The following is a 16,570-nucleotide window of genomic DNA, read 5'->3' as shown; positions in this document are numbered from 1 at the left end:
AAAAATTCAATAAAATGGCTAAAAATGCACCAAAATACCCAAAATTGCAATATAACCACCAAAATAACATACAAATGCTATTGCACAGTACGGTTAGCGAATACGCTATTCGGAACGGCAATAAAACATTTTTTTTAGCCCAAAAAGAGACGATGCGATAAGAAAAAAAAAAAAAAAAGCCACAAAGCCATATATGTACATATGCGTGTGTACAACGGGTAAATTGCATGTTATTTGCGCGTGTGCGCGTGTGCAAGTGTACATGGGTGCTGTGAGTGTGTGTGACCCCCCCAATCCCCAAAAATCTATGTGTGAGTGTGTGTAAGTGTGAATGTAAGTGTATATTACTGTAATAAGTGTGTGTTGGTGTGTTTGTGTGTTTTTGTGTGTGCAAATGTTACACTTACCTGGGGTAGATGCCTCAGATCGATGAGAGAGGGCTCCACGCAGCAGATCTGCAGCTCCAACGGTCATCAGCCATGTGGGGGCGGAGCTGGGCGGAAGTGCAGCGCAGGCAGCAGCAGGACGCATAGGAAACGCGTCCCTGCTGCTGCTTTGGGGCCCCTGGGCGATCGCGCCCCAGGGGCCACACGATCCCCCTGCTCTGCTCGTTGTCTAGGGGCAGGGGATCGTGAAGGAGCGGAGCGAGCGGCTCTAACAGCCGCTCCTCCGCTCGCAAACCCGGAAGTGCTGCAGAACGTAGAATCTACGATCTGTGGCACTTTGGTCCTTTGATCCACAGAACGTAGATTCTACGTTCTGTGGCACTTAAAGGGTTAAAAGCACAGAAATTAAGGAAATCGATATTTTTAAGGAAACTGATTGTTTCGTTGTCTCTCTGTAATGCAGAATGGGAATGATCTTTGTTCTTACATATTTCAGTTTTTCATATTACTCTCAGTTCTTCTTGCAGTCCCCTATAATGTATTGTGAGATAAAGCTTCTGGCCACTGAGTTGCCAGTTTTCATTTATGTGCTGCTAATTTGGGATTATAATTTAGTCACTTTCTGAGATGGGTACATTTTGAGGTTTTAATTATGAAATGACCTTGATTTTAAAGGCAGCCTAAATCTTAACAAAAATGTACTGAATTACTATGTGCTAAATTACTGCACATTAGGTTTTGAGTTTGTATCCAAGGCCACCACAGCCCTTTAGGCTATGGCCACACTGGGCTGATTCTTAGAAAAGAAGACAGGGAGCTACTGGGCTTCAGAAGTAAAGATCTTCACTGGTCAGGCTACGGTCACACTGGGCTGACTCCCAGCCTGCGGATAAACGAGAGTCTGACCCTACTCTCCATTCAGCCTACTCCTGTGCCTGCAGGCACATAGAGTACAGGCACAGGCACATAGAGCGGACTATGGTGCTGAAAAGCATGAGTATGTAGTTCAGTTCTGCTCCATGTGGCTGCAAGAAGAGCTGATTCAAGCATAGGGACTGATTCTTGGCTTCCATTTATCCGTAAGCTGAGAATCAGTGTGGCCTTAGCAGTGAAAACCTGTACCTTTGAAGATGCCCCCAGTACCAACCAGTCTTCTTTTATGAACATTGCTCTGTGGTGTTTCAATTCCTGGAGCCTATTTGCCAACTAACAATATAAAGTATATGCATACACACTGGGCAGTGTGCTCTGGGTATTTGTGGAGAAGCTCAGGGGTTGTCAGAACTCATCAAGCACAAAATGAAGTTAGTCTTCCATAGAAACTGATGTTTTTAAATTCAGAATCACCGCACAACAGTTGTCCTAACAAGATCCAAGACGGACAATTTTGAAGGCCTACAACATAAGTGAGATTAAATTACAGAAATGCTAAAACTTTATAATGGACCATTAAGCATTTCTAGCTATATTCATGTCTAGTTTTCCTTGTATAAAAACTAATAAATACAGTTTGGGAAAATAAAAGGTTTGGGAACCCCTCTTAATTCTTTGGAGTTTTGTTTATCATTGGCTGAGCTTTCAAAGTAGCAACTTCCTTTTAATATATAACATGCCTTATGGAAACAGTAGTATTTCAGCAGTGACATAAAGTTTATTGGATTAACAGAAAATATGCAATATGCATTATAACAAAATTAGACAGGTGCATAAATTTGGGCACCCCAACAGAGATATTACATCAATACTTAGCTGAGCCTCCTTTTGCAAATGTAACAGCCTCTAGACGCCTCCTATAGCCTTTGATGAGTGTCTGGATTCTGGATGGCGGTATTTTTGACCATTCATCCTTACAAAATCTCTCCAGTTCAGTTAAATTTGATGGCTGCCGACCATGAACAGCCTGCTCCAAATCATCCCATAGATTTTCAATGATATTCAAGTCGGGGGGACTGTGACAGCCCGCACATCACTAGTTGCCAGTAATCAGTATTGAGCAGTTATATGCATTCAAATTAGCAAAATTACAATGGTAACCAAACTTTTGCACAGCCAGTTTTTCACATTTGATTTAATTTCATACGATTGAATACTGCTTCACTAAAAAATCTTTGTTCAGAAAATACCCCAGTACTCAGATGTTCCTGTGAAATAAAAGACATACCACTGTTATCTTTTTAGTTGAAAGTGGAGTAAATTATTATGCAGGTTGAGAGGCATTCCCAAACTTTTTTCATATGACTGTATTGCATTACAAAAGCAGAGACAATGTGCAGTCTATTTGTGTCCAAGTGGAGCTATCAAATAAACATATAGCAGAAGCCTGCAAGCTTATTTTGGGAATATGTATTAGAGAGCAGACACACAGAGCTACTAGTAGCAGCTACTTTTTGTGGCTACAAAATACCCTGCTATAGCCAGGGTCGGACTGGGGGGCCCGGGGCCCACTGGGACTGCTGTCCAGGGCCCCCCCCTGGGGAAAACCACGGAGCCCCAGTGTGCATGCGCGAACGGAGCTGCAAATTGTTTTTTGTTGGGCCTGTGTGTCTTCACACTTAGGCTAAGGCCACACGGGAAGATTCAGGGAGATTGGTCACCTGGCTCGATTTTGCGCGACTTTGAAAAACGTGAATAGGCGCAGGCGACTTTAGCGCTAGCGGGTGCGAGATACCAGCAAGCCATTCAGGGAGATTAGTTGCCTCAAAGATGCGGCGATTAGTTGCCAGGCGACTAATCTCCCTGAAATCTTCCCGTGTGGCCTAGCCCTAAATGACAACAGGTATGCAGTGCTCAGGAATAATGCCAACATTTTAATTAACAATTTTAGTGTAGAATGCAATGAACAGAGAAGCATTATGTGCTTCTTAGTTAATTCTAAAATACAGTATATTGCACAAAAGTATATTTTTTATGTATGTTTACATAAATGAAGCAAATGAAGCCTGACTGTTTTACGTGGTTTGGTTTTTTTTGTTACTTTTTAGTAGCCCAATTAATGCGAAGAAAACAAGCACTGCAGGCAGTGGAGATAACTATGTGACCCTGTGGCGAAACTATCTCATCCTTTGCTTTGGCGTAGCAAAACCCAGCATCATGAGTCCTGGCCACTTAAGGGCTTCTACACCGGAGATTATGGCCACCACCCCAGATGGGTCAATCAGTTACGATAACAAGGTGCAGTGTTTCTGTTTCTCAGTATCCCTTCTGTTCAGCAGTTCTTTTCTGAATACTGGGACTGAACCAAGTCAGTCTTCCCGAGCTTTGCCCAAATACCAAAAATTGCCAGCAGAAGATATGACCAACTGTTCACTAATACAAGTTAACAGAAGGCTGTTTTTATTCAGTAGGTATTAGGATTGTGACACACAGAAAGGGGAGGGAAAAAAAACTCAGCATTTTCCATAGTCCTAATGGATCAGATTATGTCGATGTTAAAGAGATACCGACACCATTAATAAAACATTTTTTTACATGTCGTAATTGTGTTTTTGTGTGCTATTAAGAATTGTGCCATAACTATCTGCTTTTACATGAACTAACTGATCCCCCTTGTTCCATTATGAGGGGGCTGCCATATTTGTTCAGCAGTAGTCTGTATTAGAAAGTAACTCTAATAGGTTGAGAAGGGACAGTCAGGTTGGCAAAACAGTCAGGTTTAGGAACTTCATACTTACAAAAGCAGACTTATCAGTGAATCAACATGTCCTATAGTTAACTTTTAATGCAAGTAAATATTTTGAAGCGTTTTTTAGGGTCATTATCACTTTAAGTATTCAGATAAATCTAAATCCTCCAAAAATGTCTGGGCTTCAGAGCATCACTACTAAATAAATATCAGGGCAAACCTGCAACATAAAGCCTTCTGAAAACAGAAGGTATTTACTTGCCCTTTGCCATATACATAACACTGCCTTAATACCACAAACATGAGGCATTATGGGCAGAGACAGGCAATCTGTAAAAGTAAATAGGTATTACAACATATCCTCCTATTTTAGGTTATAGGAACACCCTCAGTTGGCGTCTTGCTGAAGCAGCTTGTGCCTTTGATGAGACTTGAGAGTATTGAAATTACTGAATCACTTGTATTGGGCTTTGGAAGAACAAATGCTCTCGTTTTCAGGTATGACATCATATTAATCTCAATAACTGCTTTAATCGGTTTTTTTCGACATAGTATCACAAATGAATGAATAAACTTTAGTAACCATGCTAACCGTAAGTTTCAGCCAAAGTGCTGAATTCATTTCATGTTCTCAGTAGATAATCTTATGCTAGTTCTTTACAAAGTAGTACAGAACAACAATAAATACTATATGGAGTATGGAACAGAGAAAAGGTAAATATAGTTTTCAGAGATCCTTTTTATTGGTTTTTGGTTAGTTCTACACATTGTTTTTCTCAGGCCCTATTTTCTTTCCATAAGAAACACCTGTCTGGTTTTAACCTGGACAGTCCGGTTTTTTTGAAGGGCTGTCCAGGTCAAAACTGCATGCTCGGTTTTACAAATGAGGAAAACCTGTCAGGATTCCTTATGATTGGCGCATCGATGGGCCAATCGCTGATCGCATGTCATCGTCCCACCCCTGATGTCATAACCCACCCCAGGCGTGTCACAGCCCGCCCCATTATGTCACGGCCCCGCCCCCTGCCCAGACAAGGACTTTTTTTTCATTGTGATGCTAGAAAGTATCAGTGGCAGGATACCAATAAAGAGGGGCAGGTTAAACATATGGGGGCAGATTTATTAAGGGTTAATTAGTAAATTGACATTTTAATTTTCAATTGTATTTTTGGTCAAAACTCAAAATTTCAAATTGAAAATATTCCAAGCTCGATTTGAGTTCGAATTTCAAGATTTATCAAACCTTTACCCTGGGAACACCTAAAACCTGCTGAGTTCATGTAGACGTCAATGGCAGAGGTCCAGTGACCATTTGAAGATGTTAATCGTCTTCCTGACGTTCAAGAAAAAACTTGATTCGAGTTTAGTCTAATTAGTTTCGAGTTTTTGAGTCAGTAATATTTGTTCGAGTTTTAGACATTCAAATTTTTTTCTTAAATAATCTCCCATTTGAATTTCAAATATATTCGAATTTATTAGAGTTAAAAAAAAAATTCAGATGAATTTGAAATTCATTTTATGTTACTTTTCTTTTGCCCAGTCTTCTCATTTATATTCAAGTCCCCATTACGCCTCTTTCTGTCAATAAGGCAATCATTAGTATGATTTGAAGGCATTTTGTTGTACTAAAGGTGACCGCAAGGTTAAATGTTTGTATTTCTGATTTTCAAGGGAATTAGTGGAAGAACTTCATCCTCTTATGAAAGAAGCCTTGGAAAGAAGACCTGAGGTTAGTATTGAAATTAGCCATTTTTCGAGCATGTGCTGGTAACAATTAGAGCGATACAGTATGTCTTCCTCTGTTAGAATCATTACAGCATACTATCCTTAGCAGAAGGTTTTATTCAAGAAGGCAGACAATGCCGCAGAATATCAATACTGCCATCCCATATAGCCTCAGCTCTATTGGCTGCTGGTGAGCTTAGTGTCAGATGTTAATCCTACATAGACAAGAATAAATTAGGGTGCTACAAGGTTCATGCGCATGTGTTTTAGCTGACTCTTTTTTATGTTACCCTCTGTGTTTGTTTCATCTGTCTGAATCTATCCATTCCCCTACTTCTAGCGTGTCCCCCTATTTTGCCCCGTCTGTCTTTAAAACTAGAAGCCCCATTTGAAGTTGTATGTGAAGCTGCATATTGCTGATGTCTTGTGAATAGGTTCTGTAGAAAGCCTTTAATAGAATTCTGAAATGTAATGTACCTTTTATTAGGCACAAGAAAGGAGACCTGCTCGTTATTAATCAATGTCCCTTTCATGTGAAATAATATCTAGTTTCTGCTGAAAGCCATTACTCACACTCTCTATCTCTTATTTTTAGAATAAAAAGCGGAGAGAGCGAAGAGACCTGCTTAGGTTACAGCTGTTACGGATATTTGAGTTACTTGCTGATGCCGGCGTGATAAGTGACAAGTACGTAATTCCAGTTCTTTGAATAAAATGTTCGTTATGTATTACTGTGTAGGGATGTGAAAATCTTAGACACCCTTACCTATTACAGACAGGCACATCCCTAGTAATATGGACACCTCAGTGGGTCCTTATGGGGACCTTGTGCTTATGTAACCCCTGCAGTTCACACAGTGTACTCGAGTGGCACTGTGCCAGAGTATAAAAGGTTTAGGAACTATGTGCTCTGGGTCCATTGCTTTAGCCCAACCAAGCAGGCTGGAAGGGAATGGGTAGTGCTGACCCTAGGCGCCTTGGCCCTAGTAATTAGACAGCTATACTCGTTTTATAGATCGCTCTAGGAGTGATAGAGAGGTTAATTAGTTGAGCAGCTCAAGGCTCCGCCGAGGAGATTAGAGGGATTAAGATCCCAGGGTATTACTGACCCAGAGTAAGGAACCAAGTGTTGAGATAGGGATGTCAGGAGTTCCCCTAGTCTGCCACTGGAAGATATCCTGAAAACTGGGCAATACCCATCGCATGCTGTCAACTTACTCTCTGCTGTATATTCCCTAGCCTGTGGGGATTCAGCCTATACGTGCTGTGAGTATATGCTTCCTTTATGCTGCTGTGTATGTTCTATACTCCATTGTGGATCAATGTGCTAAATGATCTCTGTGCTATTGTTCAATAAATACTGTTCTTGGTTCAACTGTTAAAAAACTACTGGCGCCCATCATTGTGCATTGCACACCGTTACAGCTACACTACACCCTTGCCTCCACCCCGCTGCAAGGGCTTACCCCTGAGAAAGAGAGCTCATCGGTGGTTTCAGCCCACCAAGGAAAGTATCTTAAACTGCCCTAGCACAAGTCAGTTTACTATAGCGCTACAACTGCTTTTATAGTTCCCGGACTGGCCCACCAGATTATACTCTAAGGATAGTCTACTCTAAGGATATTCTAGGGGTGACCCTACTCACAACACTGAAATATTTTTTTTGTGGCTAAACTGTTTGCTTATTTACTGGCGTGTTGGTCACTTGAATTTGATTCTTGTGTTCTAATCTCTGAAGTAGGCCGTAAGAGAAAGAAACATAGCCAGTCAAAACATTTTAACATGTACAAGGCTAGAGCAAGAAGCAGTGGCAACACCCTCATCAGGAACAGCAGGATATTGTGTGAATGCACTATTATATCAAACTAAATGCTATATCAAGCTAAACTAAAATCACAATTTTCCCCCTTCAGTACAAATGGCGCCTTGGAACGAGACACCTTGGCCCTTGGAGCATTATTTCTGGAATATGTAGACCTTACCAGGATGCTTCTTGAGGCTGAAAATGACAAGGACGTTGAAATACTCAAAGACATACGAGCGCATTTCAGTGCAATGGTTGCCAACCTTATTCAGTGTGTCCCAGGTACTACTTTGTGATAAACTCTCTGTATAATAATGCTTTTAAACTGGCAGAAATCCTTCTATGCCATTATGTAAACAGTACACTTTGGCTCGATTTAAAACAAGGGATTTAGGGGAAATTTACTAAAGTGGCCAACGCTAGCGAAACGTCATTTTGGCACTTCGCTGTCGCACGGTTGCTGGCCTAAATTCGCTAGCGAAATAGACATACTCTAGCGGTACTTCACACCCTAACGCCAGGTGAAGTTGCGCTCTGGCGAAGGGACGTAACTACGCTAATTCACTAACTTGCGGATTTTACTGAACGGTACCTCTAGCGCCAGACTTGACTTCGCCAGCTCAGACCAGGCGAAGTGCAATAGAGTAGATATTTATAGAAATTTTTCTAAGTCCCAAATAACGCTGGCGTCTTAAATTTTTCAGGGTGATAGGCTGAAAAAGATAGAAAATGTTTTTTGGGGTTACCCTCCTTCCCCCCTATATTTCCTAACATATGCCACCTAAACTATACAGTGGGCACATATGTAGGGCAATATAAGACCTCTATTTTATTTAATTAATGTTTCCCAGGCTTGTGTAGTGTAATGTAGTTAATGCTGAAACATATACGTCCATTGTACTTTAACTTGGTGCCGTATGCTAATTAGGCATCGCTAGCATAATTTTGCTTTGCTTGACGAATTAACAGTAGCGCAACTTCGCTACCTTTCGCCTCCCTGGGCGCATCTTCGGATTTTAGTGAATTTGAGCAGACCTGTCGCTAGCGCATTTTTGTCGCTTAGTGAATTTGCCCCATAGAGTAAGGGACAGTATAACTTTGTTCAAGCTGAGTGCAATGAATAGGACTTGTGCCGAATATACAGGTATGGGACATGTTATCCAGGATACTTGGGAGCTGGTGGTTTGCGTATAATGGATCTTTCCGTAATTTGGATCTTCATACCTTCAGGCTACTAGAAAATCATGTAAATATTAAATAAACCCAATAGGCTGGTTAATCCAATAAGGATTAATTATATCTTAGTTTGGATCAAGTACAAGGTCCAGTTTTATTATTACAGAGAAAAAGGAAATCATTATATTATTATAATGGAGTCTATGGGAGATGACCTTTCCATAATTCGCCGCTTTCTGGATTTCTGGATAATGGATCCCATAATTGTACTATTGTTTTCCCAAAAAACCTATGGTTTTTATAACCAGCAAACAGAGGTTCCACCAAAGTTATATACATTCCGTTTAACCCTTGTAAATGATCGGTAGTGCATAAACATGAACATACTGTACATATCAATATATCCACATGTATAAAAAATATATCTACACACATACCTACCGTATACTAAACTAACTATAGAGTTTAAATTCACAATATTTGGACGTTTAGTCCTTGCAAGGCATATTACCTACCTGTGAGAGGAACATACACCAACCCTGTGCACTGGATAGAAACAAAATAAACCCAAACTTTAGTTCTCCTTACCCTATGACAAGCTATTATTTTGAGAAAAGTATACATAGCTACTTACAATGGTTTATATTTAGTGATGGGCGAATTTATTCGCCAGGTGCGAATTCGCGGCGAATTTGCGCGTTTCGCCGCCAGCGAATAAATTTGCGAAACGGCCGCGAAAATTCGCGGCAAAAATTCGCCGGCGTCAAAATTTTTTTTTTAGAAAAAACGGACGCCGGCGCCAAAAACGGGCGCCGGCGTCGGAAAAACGGGCGCCGGCGTCAAAAACGAGACTCCGGCGCCGTTTCGCGAATTTTTCGCCGTTTCGCGAATTTTCCGCCGTTTCGCGAATTTCGCAAATTTTTCGGCGAAACGGCGCAAATTCGCCCATCACTATTTATATTTAATAAAGTGCTCAAGATTTCTTTTTTTAATTATCACTAAGAAAACTGTGATTTTTTTTTATTTTATTTTAGTGCACCACAGGAGGTTTCTCTTCCCACAGCAGAGCCTGAGACATCATCTCTTCATCTTATTCAGCCAATGGGCTGGACCTTTCAGCATTATGTTTACCCCTCTGGATCGTTACAGTGATAGGAACCATCAGATAACAAGATATCAGTACTGTGCTCTAAAGGTTAGATTGTGTGGTTTCTCCCATGTTTATGTGTTTCCACTTACAGGCTTCTTTTCTGTATACTGCAGGTAAGCAAGTTTCTTTGGGGAGGCAGAGACTGTTTATATCTCTCAGTAGGCGGCCCATGTCTATGCCAAGAGAAGGGTTTGTACTACACATGTCTAGGGTGATTGTTACACACAAAACTTCAAGGGGACAGTATTAAAGACGTGTTTTATATTGAGTTGCCTACATTATAAATAATACTGGGTATTCCAGTGTGGTCCTGAGGCTTCCAGACAATAGTCATTTGAATATATGAATAATATTTGTTTTGCTGTGATCTCCTTTCTTTTTTCTTGTATTTAAAATAGTTTCTTTATGTTTTTTGACTAGGCAATGTCATCTGTACTTTGCTGTGGCCCAGTCTTTGATAATGTTGGACTTTCTCCAGATGGCTACCTTTACAAATGGCTTGACAATATTCTGGCGTGTCAGGACTTGCGGGTGAGACATCTTATTGTCATCGGTTTGTGTTTATGTCAAATGGCAATGTCAGCCTGGACTATCAGAGATAATGTCATCAGAATTTAAACCTCTTTTGGATCATAAAATGATATTTATAATTTTTCCATTAATATGCTTGGTGCTTTTACATTACCTGTCTGATCCCCCATCCTTTATGAGGGGGCTGCCATATTTTTGTAGTAGTAGTCCGTTAGCATTAGAAACTCTGTCAGGTTTAGGGATAAGTCTGCTACAAAAGCAGCTAAAAAAACAATTAACATGACCTATATGTAACTTCTAAGACTAGTTTTGTAGGCTCACTCACTATAACTTTAAGGTAACCAAGACCTTACAACATGGATGAGCAGTTGTGATTCTGTCTGCCTTTTCTTTATATCAGGAATCATAGTATATCAAGCATTTCACTGTTAAACCGATACAACTAATTGCTCCCAGTCGGGTTCCTTGCCCTTTAAAATTAGTGGTAATACATAGGGGCACATTTACTAAGGGTCGAATATCGTGGGTTAATTAACCCTCATTATTCGACCATCGAAGTAATATCCTTCGAAAAATCGGTTAAATCATTCGATCAAAGGATTTTTCTTCGATCAGAAAAAGTTTAGCAAACTTATGGGAAATGTGCCCATAGGCTAACATTGAAGCTCGGTAGGTTTTAAGTGGCAAAGTAGGTAGTCAAAGTTTTTTTTAAAGAGACAGTACTTTGACTATCGAATGGTCAAATAGTTGAAAGATTTTTAGTTCAAATCGAAGTCAAAGGTCAAAGTAGCCTATTCGATGGTCGAAGTACCCAAAAAAAACTTTCGAAATTCAATGTTTTTTTTACTTTGAATCCTTCACTCGAGCTTAGTAAATGTGCCCCGTAGTGTAGTAGTAGTATTGCTCCTGATCAGATGATGTTAGTTGATTCTAAGGCTGTTATTACACTTTGTTTCAACACTAGCAATAGAGATGGCAGTTCTTATACTTTTTCTCTCTGTTTGATTAGGTTCATCAGCTCGGCTGTGAAGTGGTTGTGTTGCTGCTGGAACTTAATCCCGACCAAATTAATCTCTTTAACTGGGCCATTGACCGCTGCTACACAGGGTCCTACCAGCTCGCTTCTGGCTGCTTTAAAGCTATTGCAACTGTTTGTGGAAACAGGTATTGAAAATGTATGGAAAACACAAACTTAGGAACACCAATATAAACTGGAGCAAAGGGAACATGGGTCACTGCCTACAAGGGCTTACAATGTATGTATTCTGTGGAGTAGGTGCAATTCCAGGAAGTAATAAGGGATGATTGACAGGTTGGCATAGAAAGAAAAGTTTGAAGAGCATTAACTATGTAGGTAATATAAAGAATAAAGAAGAATAAAACTAATACTGGTCCTTCGACTGCTGCTGCAGAGCATTCTTGCTTCTGGCTGATATAAAACTAGTGCAGTTGTTTGTGGAAACAGGTATTAAAAATTTAGATGATATTTTATTTCTACACAGTAGTGGAAAAAAAGCTAAACCAGAAACACCAATATTAACTGGAACGGGGAAAACCTAGGTCTCTGCCTACTAGTGCTTATTATGTACTTGTTCTCTGGCACAGGTGAATACCAAATAATAATAAGAGGTGATTGACCTAAAATAAAATAGTTTAAATGCTGTAATAGTTGGAAATGCATTGGAAATGTCAAAACTATAGAAAATAATAAGTAATAAAAGGAACTGATACAGGCTTTTCCAGTAGGGAGGAAACTCAGAAGTCTTTTAGAAGTGAATAGGGAAAGAGTTTTAGTGTGAGTGATGTGTTTGAGAGTCACGTGCCGCATATGAACCTCTCTATCTCTAGCCCTCCTTTGATTTCCAATGCTGTTATTTTTTCTTCCAGAAATTATCCTTTTGACATTGTCACTCTCTTGAACCTGGTACTTTTTAAGGCATCGCACACCAATCGTGAGATATATGAAATCTCTGTGCAGTTGATGCAAGTAAGTCAATGAAATCTGTGCATTCGTGTCATTGCATCTTATACATGTTGAGTTTAAGGAAGTGTTCGCTAATGTCCCATGAAATGATACATATATTGTCCTTTTATCTTTGATCAACTCATTTTCTTTGACAGGTACTTGAAAGCAAACTTTTTGTGTACTCCAAGAAAATAGCTGAGCAGAAACCGGGGAGCATTTTGTACGGTACACACGGCCTGCTCCCTCCGTTGTATAGTGTGTCAGTAGTTCTGCTATCCAAAGAATTGGCCCGGATGTACCCAGAACTCACACTCCCTTTGTTTTCAGGTATTCTTTTTGTCTTTAAGTTGTGTTAGACATAGGTCAGAATAATGTGTATTAACATGATTACTATACAAAGCAGTGAAGCTTTCGGATTGGCTGCAAGAAGTTGACAGAATGAAAACCAGTACTAGAACTGTATAATATACCCTAACTACCATATATTAAATGTCTGATATTCATCGTTAGAATCTTGTAGTTGCAATTTAGGCTCACCATTTTCAATAACTTTATATCAGCGGTACCCAAAATCCTAGAATGTGATCTACCAGTAGTAGTGATGGGCGAATTTGGGGCGTTTCGCTTCACAAAAATTTTTTCGAATTTTCGCGAAATTTTGCTTTGGTTTCGCCAATTTATTCCCGGGCGGCGAATCGCTGGAATTCGTGCCTGGCAAATAAATTTATCCATCACTAACCAGTAGTACTTAAGTGGGTGACCAGTAGACATCAGAACACTGTCCATATTTCATTGCATTATTGTATTCGAGCCCGACTCTGGGTTCCTTTTATAGACCCGTGACGCCCCGCCGATGATGTCACAAAAGGGGCGTGGGCGAGCAGGTGCGCGGCTATAAAACCGGAAACCTGGAATCGTAAGCCGGCATTGTAAGGTGGCGAGCAGGGAGAGCATGAGGAAGAGCTCGACCTGGACCGCCCACCATCCACAAATTGGGGTGCAAGGTCGTCCCGAACCCAACCGACCCGCGGGTATCATCCCGGCCCGCACATCACTACTATGCAGATATTTTCTTTAATACAAGTAGCTTGAGGAGTTGCTGTTGTTTATATTCTATGGTAATATCAACATTGCTTTAGTAAAGCAATTAAGTTACAGTTTCTTTGGAAAGGTAACAAAACCCAGATAACACCTTTGTGGTGTAAAATCTTGATGGGATAGCATTGCTCAAAGTACACTCCACATTGGTGTTTGACAATTTCAATTTTTTTATTGGTACAGGCACATGTGCCTACAGTAGTGTAATGGACAACAGCAATACAATGGCAGACAGACTGAAAAGTTTTCATTGCACAAAGGAGCAGCAGCAGTTCATGAGCAAAATACAATTTGAGGAGCACAGTAGAGCAATAAGTGCATAAGTAATGCATTCAATAAAAACTATACCCTGAACAATGTAGGTCTCTATAAAAAATATATTGCATGAACAGCTCATATGTAAAACCCTGCTTTGTGTAAATAAACCATTTTCATAATAATATACTTTTTAGTAGTATGTGCCATTGGGTAATCATAAATAGAAAATTGCCATTTTAAAAAATAAGGGCCGCCCCCTGGGATCCTAGGATTCACGGTGCACACAAACAAACCACACATGTTAGGTCACATGAGCCAATTAACAGACCGAGAGCTTCCACACTTCTTTCTGTTACAGTTAAAGGGATACTGTCATCAGAAAACATGTTTTTTTTCAAAACGCATCAGTTATTAGTGCTGCTCCAGCAGAATACTGCACTGAAAATCCAGATTTTTTTATATTCAATTTTGAAATCTGACATGGGGCTAGACATTTTGTCAATTTCCCAGCTGCCCCTGGTCATGTGACTTGTGCCTGCACTTTAGGAGAGAAATGCTTTCTGGCAGGCTGCTGTTTTTCCTTCTCAATGTAACTGAATGTGTCTCAGTGAGACATGGGTTTTTACTATTGAGTGTTGTTCTTAGATCTTAAGAGTGATTGAAGTTTATCAAAGCACAAGTTACATGACTTGGGGCAGCTGGGAAATTGACAAAATGTCTAGCCCCATGTCAGATTTCAAAATTGAATATAAAAAAATCTGTTTGCTCTTTTGAGAAATGAATTTCAGTGCAGAATTCTGCTGGAACAGCACTATTAACTGGTTCATTTTGAAAAAATTGTTTTTCCCATGACAGTATCCCTTTAAAGCTGCAGTATTTCTGGTCAGGTGATCTCTGAGGCAGCACACAGACCATCATTAAATGGTGGTTCAATGCAATATTTACGTAAATATTTATTTTTAATAAGATTCTTTAATATGCCACTTAATTTGATATCAGCTCTCTGTTACTTAAGTATTAATTTTGGGGTTATAGTTTTATTTTAACTGCTCTACCTTTCATTTTCATACACAAACTTAGAAAGTGTGCATAGGTTCTCATACCAGTGTGGTTAGTTTGCTTGATCATATTATATTATTGCTTAACTACCTGTATTAATTTGATCTGTAAAATATGATTCCAGTTCAAGCACAACATTTAGAAATAGCTGTACCAACAATCTGACAAGCTCTCTGTTTCCTTCTGACTTTGGAAAGGAGTATTGGGGGGCAGTAGGGAGAGGAGGGCAAGATAATAATAATAATAATAATATAACATTATTATTATATAGTTATTATATATTATTTATTTATATGTGATTATTGTGACAGATTTTAATAGTTAAAATTGTTCAAGGGGCAGGATGAGTTTTTAGTATGTTCTGTACCGTCAGTGCCAAAATGCTTAATAATATTGCTATAAAAAAGATATAACCTTCTTAAAATAAAGGTTTTCACCATAAATCCTAAGCCTGTTTTGTTCTTCTTTAATGACAGAAGTGAGCCAGAGGTTTTCTACAACTCACCCCAATGGGCGGCAGATCATGCTCACCTATTTGCTTCCTTGGCTTCGTAATATTGAACTTGTTGACAACAGGCTTCTCCTTCCTGACTCAAGTCCCAGCACCCCGGAGGAGGAAATTGGTGACAGGAATGCAGATGTGATTGGATTGTGTGGGCTAAAAGGGAATGGTTGGGGATCGCCAGAGGCAACCTCACTGGTGCTTAATAATCTAATGTACATGACTGCAAAGGTAAATATGTTATAAAATCTAGCTCAATATACATGTATGCATAAGTATACACAGTAGAACCCCAAATTACAGTTTCCTGATTATTCACTGATTATTCAGTGTCTACTCATGTACACAGCATTCGTTTTTCACTGCATTTTACATTTTCCTGAAATTTATGTTTGTTTTTTATGGTCCCTGGGAAAACATAAAAGCGGGGTACCATGGCATGTAAATAAATGTACATAAGTAAATATAAATATATACATATATCCAAATGTAAATATTATGGGGCACATTTACAAACCTCGAAAATTCACCAGCGACGGCTTCACTCACATCGCACCACTTCACCAGGTGTAGATTCGCCAGGACAACGCTAAATCACTAAAATCCGAACTTGGCGAAGTTGCGCTAGTGTTAGCTAATTTGCTTACAGCGGGAAGTTGAAGTTCAATGGACGTATACCGCTAGAGTCTATCTCCTTTGCTAGCGAAGTTACGCCATTAGAAAATCGTCAAAGTACCAAAATTACGTCACGCTGGTGAATTTTCTCCCACGTTAGTCACTTCGCCCTTTAGTAAATTTGCCCCAAAGATTTCAGGATTTGTTGTTTTTTTGATCTCTTGCTCACTCTCACAGTGTGTGTGTGCATATATTATATTTATTAAACTATAAAACAGTATGATATACTTTTCCCTTCTGCATTTCATTCAGTTGTGTCAGGGTTTAATTAGTGCAATACATTATTGATTAGTTCATTGTCTTCCTTGTCTCTCTTGCAGTATGGAGATGAAGTCCCCGGACAGGAGGTGGAAAATGCTTGGAATGCCCTGGCTAACAATGAGAAATGGAGCAACAATCTAAGGATAGCATTACAGTTCCTAATAAGTCTGTGCGGAGTCAGCAGTGATACCACCCTTTTGCCTTATGTAAGGCTTTAAACATTTCAGCTCTTGATTATGCGTAACCCATGGGCGTATTTTCAATGCAAAGGGAACATAACAAGTGGGGAATGTAAAGAGCCACATAAATATAAGCAAGTTTGGCACAGAGAGAGAGATTGTGTTAGTGTTTTGCTGT

At 39.7% G+C, this 16,570-nt stretch overlaps 1 protein-coding gene across 5 annotated transcripts in view; it reads left to right on the top strand.

Annotated features, from left to right (window-relative positions):
- The window catches only part of fry.S (FRY microtubule binding protein S homeolog), a 275,333-nt gene that overhangs the window by 195,479 nt on the left and 63,284 nt on the right, over nucleotides 1-16,570 (top strand). For all 5 annotated transcript variants that reach the window (XM_041584507.1, XM_041584502.1, XM_041584506.1 and 2 more), the window contains 12 exons: nucleotides 3,368-3,557; nucleotides 4,382-4,506; nucleotides 5,680-5,737; nucleotides 6,329-6,420; nucleotides 7,647-7,819; nucleotides 9,748-9,908; nucleotides 10,284-10,394; nucleotides 11,404-11,558; nucleotides 12,282-12,381; nucleotides 12,516-12,687; nucleotides 15,252-15,508; nucleotides 16,273-16,419. In XM_041584507.1, the coding sequence (XP_041440441.1) occupies nucleotides 3,368-3,557; nucleotides 4,382-4,506; nucleotides 5,680-5,737; nucleotides 6,329-6,420; nucleotides 7,647-7,819; nucleotides 9,748-9,908; nucleotides 10,284-10,394; nucleotides 11,404-11,558; nucleotides 12,282-12,381; nucleotides 12,516-12,687; nucleotides 15,252-15,508; nucleotides 16,273-16,419 (1,741 nt within the window). The remainder of the gene's footprint in view (nucleotides 1-3,367; nucleotides 3,558-4,381; nucleotides 4,507-5,679; nucleotides 5,738-6,328; nucleotides 6,421-7,646; nucleotides 7,820-9,747; nucleotides 9,909-10,283; nucleotides 10,395-11,403; nucleotides 11,559-12,281; nucleotides 12,382-12,515; nucleotides 12,688-15,251; nucleotides 15,509-16,272; nucleotides 16,420-16,570) is intronic.

Source organism: Xenopus laevis, chromosome 2S (genome assembly GCF_017654675.1).
Source record: "Xenopus laevis strain J_2021 chromosome 2S, Xenopus_laevis_v10.1, whole genome shotgun sequence".
NCBI classification, from domain to species: domain Eukaryota; kingdom Metazoa; phylum Chordata; class Amphibia; order Anura; family Pipidae; genus Xenopus; species Xenopus laevis.
Note: the sequence above shows the minus strand (reverse complement) of the source record. Positions and strands in the feature narration are given on the sequence as shown.